Source organism: Chiloscyllium plagiosum, chromosome 32 (genome assembly GCF_004010195.1).
Source record: "Chiloscyllium plagiosum isolate BGI_BamShark_2017 chromosome 32, ASM401019v2, whole genome shotgun sequence".
Taxonomy (NCBI): domain Eukaryota; kingdom Metazoa; phylum Chordata; class Chondrichthyes; order Orectolobiformes; family Hemiscylliidae; genus Chiloscyllium; species Chiloscyllium plagiosum.
Window position 1 is genome coordinate 3335670 of NC_057741.1, and position 4432 is coordinate 3340101.

The window sequence follows — 4432 nt, forward strand, 5'->3', positions numbered from 1 at the left end:
AAACGTTTCAACAAAATATGTTCCTTTTTCAGCAACATTCATCATATTTACTCCATTTGTAAACCCAGAACATCATGAGTAGATTTCCTGACAGGTTAAATAATTAGTAGCATATCTGATGGCAGTTGATAACTTGAAACAAAACTCAATGGAAAATGGCTGCAGACTGAATTCACTCTCGGGGTACAACTGTGTTTAAGTATTTGAATAATCTAATGTTACGTTTCCACAATCTCACTCATTATCCAAGCAAAGGAATTTGTAGAAACATTGCTTATTCAATAATGACCTTCTGGCTGACTTCTTCACAAACCTTTTGCTTCTGTTAGCTCTTGGCTGTTTTTTGATGTTTAAATGTTCAGTAAGCTCAGGGAGTATTGGTCATTCTGCATTGGAAATGGTTAAAGAATTTTTATAGCAAGAAAACATTTTCTCAATAGTGAACAGGCGATGAAAAAGAAATCTGATCCTTTTTACACATGACTTATTTTAGTTACATAATCTTCAACACGTTTTGCTAATGATGAATGCAACACATTTAACCACAACCTTCTGGAAATGCCCTCCAGCCTACGTCAACTTTCATTTGTGACTCACAGGATTTAGACAATAAATACAGATGTTGAATAATGTGGATCAGACATAGACTGCAACAATATACAAGAGTAAGAAGATAAAGTATATTGTACAAGGAAATCACAATGAACAGCAAGGTTACTCTCATCACTCTTACTCTCTTTGTACTTTATGTGGCTGCCACACAAGGTAAGAAATGAATAAGCTCTAGAATTGAATGTTATTTATTCAGAACCTAGAATTAAATTTGAATCCGCTCGCAAACAAAATTTACCCTGAAATTCTTGTTTTGGAATTACTATTGTAATTATCCATGCATTTTCCACGATACATTGAAATGGAGGCACGTAGAAATTTACAGTGATCTGCATGTTTAATTCAATTTTTTAGAGAAAGTTCAATGGAAAGTGATAATGAAAAGGATGTTTTCATGTCATTGGGATATGGATCTAACTAGCTAAGCCAGCATTAATTGCCCATTCTATATTGGCCATTCTACATGTCCCTCAAGAATGTGACAGCGAGTTGCCTTCTTGAATCACCATAGCTCTTAGAGTGATGGAACACCTTTTCTAAATTAACTGTCAAGAGCAGAAAGTTAGAAATTAAATTTCAGTACAAATAAGAAGGTACACCTCTGAAAAAGAAAATTCAACTCTGTTTTCAGAACTAATCCTTTGTATATTTTGATTTTGTAGCTGCATCCATTGGAAGAACAGGAATGAACCTGCGCTGTCAGTGTATCAAAACATCTTCAAACTTCATCCATCCACAGTTCATGGAGAATATTGAAATCATTCCGAGTGGGCCCCACTGTGAAAACGTGGAGATTATGTAAGTGTTTACAATGGAATATTTATGAATCTTACTTATTTTAGAAATTACATTTAATTATTGTTTTAATAAAATATAGTCAAAATAGATGAAACAACATGCAAATAGTACAAAATAGCATCGCTTAAAATGCTACAAGATTGTCACTTCTTTTAGGTGTCTGGGTCTTTAACATTTAGAGTTTTAACTCCTCACTTTATTTATTACTGGGAAAGAAATAACTTGAAATGGTCACTTGTAAAATTTCCTTTTGACTCAAACAGAATGCAATTTGCCCATAGCGATGCAATTTACTTAAAGAAACCCAGAGAACTTGGAGACTCAAATGTTAAGCAATTTCACATTATGTTAGGCATGTTGCTGAGCTTATCCACCTTTGCAATTGAGTAGCATGGAACCAGGGTGCAACCTTCTGGTGAGTAAATAAAACTCACCTACCTATTTTGGCTTAGAGTTATCAGCCCCCCACACCCTCTCCGGCCTATCACCCTCACCTTAACCTCCTTCCACCTATCGCATTCCCAACTCCCCTCCCCCAAGTCCCTCCTCCCTACCTTTTATCTTAGCCTGCTTGGCACACCCTCCTCATTCCTGAAGAAGGGCTTATGCCCGGAACGTCGATTCTCCTGTTCCTTGGATGCTGCCTGACCTGCTGCGCTTTTCCAGCAACACATTTTCAGCACTAAAAAGACTCCACTTGGCTTTCTTCCCCATGGGCAATAGCCATTTATTGATCATCTGATATTTGTCAGAGCATGGATTTTAACCCTTGCTCAGAGAACTGCACTATTGGGAGCCCCACTGATTGGTTTGAGAGCAATGTAACTTAAAATGAAACGTCTGAATCCATTGCCACCAGTTTCCTGGACACAAGCATAAAAATGTACCATAATCTATCTTTTCAGGACATTGAAACTAATTTTACGCTTTTTTGCAAGCTTGGGAACAGGTAGATCAATGTTATTTCGCAAGCTACAGTTCATAGTTTTAGCATCAATGTCTTAACTCTCTGAAACCTAATCAAAGTGGGCACCAAATATATTAGCAATGTTTTTATTCACAGCTCCTCCCAGCCACTGTCATTCACTGGTATGGAGCTTGTTCTTCCACTGTTTGGAAGGTGCCTGCTTTAACCAGGATACAGGATCCGTATTGCAACATGACAACCATCCTGATGTCACTGGTTTCAAGTCCAAACCATAGCACAGAATTTATTATCAACGGCTTAATCCATGTTCCCAAAAAACACCGTTACCCAAACAAGTATAGCCAGGGTTTTATGATCCAACAAGATGCCGACTTACAGAGTTGGTGCCAATTTTTCCAGTTATTCACAATCTCACATCACAGATTGATCATGGATTTCACATTGGGTCTGCTGTCAAGTGCGCACCATCCCCAAACCAGGAAGATGTTAAAATAGAATTAAGAATTTCAATAGCATTGTATTGAGAATGTTTGTTTTACCCATGTTCTGATCGTGGACAGCCAATTTGAAACGTATGTATCTTTCACTCCTTTAGTGTCACTCTTCAAAGCAGTGATCGGGTTTGTCTGAATCCCAAATCCCCCTGGGTGAACAAAGTTATTAACAGAATAATGAGTCGGTAAGTTTCTACTCCTGTATAGGTCAAGGAATGGGCAGGGGAAAGCCTTTCCACTGTGGTTCTAGTTAGAGCAGTAATAAGTCCTTAGTGTACGGCATATAGTGCAAACTCTTTTGAATCATCACTTGCACCTTGCAGAAAGATCAGAATATCCAAGATTTTACGATAGAAAGGATATTAAGGAAAATTCAGTGATCCACAGTTTGCTCTTGGATCCATATTGGAAGATATTTAATAGGAAGGGTAGGAGTTCAGGGAAAAACACTATTGCGCTGCCTCTCCTAACTGCTTGAGTGCAGTTGCTGACAGGGGCATGGGATTGCAGCATTTAGGCAGTGTTTTAATGCCTAAAGACCAGATATCCACCAAGAGGACCTCAAAACTACCAGATCTTTATTGACCACAAGCTATACTACAATTGTTTTATTATTTTTCATATATCCCACAGTTCCAAGAAGACTACTGAAGATCAATGAAGATAACGTCACTTCACAATGCTGACAAATACCATTCCAAGGAGTCTGTCGAACTTAAGACTTCATATTTGCTTACCATCTTGTTCAGATTTTCCAAGATCACAACAGCCAGTGTTTGTACAACTGAGTGAAGTCAGCATTCAATATTTATGTATTTATTTATTTAACAATTTTTGCACTTGAGAATGAAACTGATTTTTCTGTTTGTTTTGTACCATTGTATCTGATTGACAGAATCTTGTAGACTGTAAATTATTTGGACATGTGATTTCCATGTGATAAATAGCAGCATTTGTTGCATAAATAATTATATTGACAAATTGATGGTAGATTGTCATTTGGCAGAACTACATCAGTTTCTCAGGTTGCACTGTACTATTATCAGTGGAAAATTAAGTTTACAACATTCCTTGGTTATCATATTCTTTCACATTTGTGGTCACATTAAGATGTTGCAGGGCACAGTCATGTAGAGGGAATTTATTTATCACTGTGATCTATTGTCAGGATTGTGATTCTGAGCAGCTCAATTATTAATTACAAACCACCATTTTAATTTATACACTTCAATATTTATGAGCACTCAATTTCCTATTAAACTATTTTACTTATATCTATTATGTGCAGAGAATAAATCTTAATGTTATCAAAACTGGATTTTCCCTGATCAATTTAAATTTTTTGAATGTATTACACTGCTTGGAGTTTTTAATTTAATCAAGAAATAAATTATTTCATTTATTTAATGTTTAAAATGTGCAATGTCTTACTTTCTAAAAAATTGACTTTATCATAAACAATTATTAAAATATTTTGAAGTTGGGTGAAAAACAAGAATATGAATTTACTGCATAATAATGATTGCCACCCTCTACAGATTATTTGGATTGTCAGGGATTCATTTTCCAAGTTTTGTTGCAAGTAAATTGTGGGAGAATA

At 36.1% G+C, this 4432-nt stretch overlaps 1 protein-coding gene across 1 annotated transcript; it reads left to right on the plus strand.

Annotated features, from left to right (window-relative positions):
* The first annotated feature begins 627 nt into the window (after positions 1-627).
* LOC122539274 (interleukin-8-like) lies at positions 628-4192 on the plus strand. Its single transcript, XM_043673975.1, has 4 exons — positions 628-765; positions 1275-1410; positions 2934-3017; positions 3466-4192. The coding sequence occupies exons 1-4, from the start codon at positions 702-704 to the stop codon at positions 3491-3493; spliced, it is 312 nt and encodes a 103-aa protein (XP_043529910.1). The 5' UTR covers positions 628-701; the 3' UTR covers positions 3494-4192.
* Positions 4193-4432: the final 240 nt, after the last annotated feature.

Bases quoted from the DNA above. Each gene is read 5' to 3' on its own strand.
- LOC122539274 (XM_043673975.1), top strand. From the start codon at position 702: ATGAACAGCAAGGTTACTCTCATCACTCTTACTCTCTTTGTACTTTAT. The intron at 766-1,274 runs GTAAGAAATGAA...TTGATTTTGTAG, and splicing joins TTATGTGGCTGCCACACAAG to CTGCATCCATTGGAAGAACA. The intron at 1,411-2,933 runs GTAAGTGTTTAC...TCACTCCTTTAG, and splicing joins TGTGAAAACGTGGAGATTAT to TGTCACTCTTCAAAGCAGTG.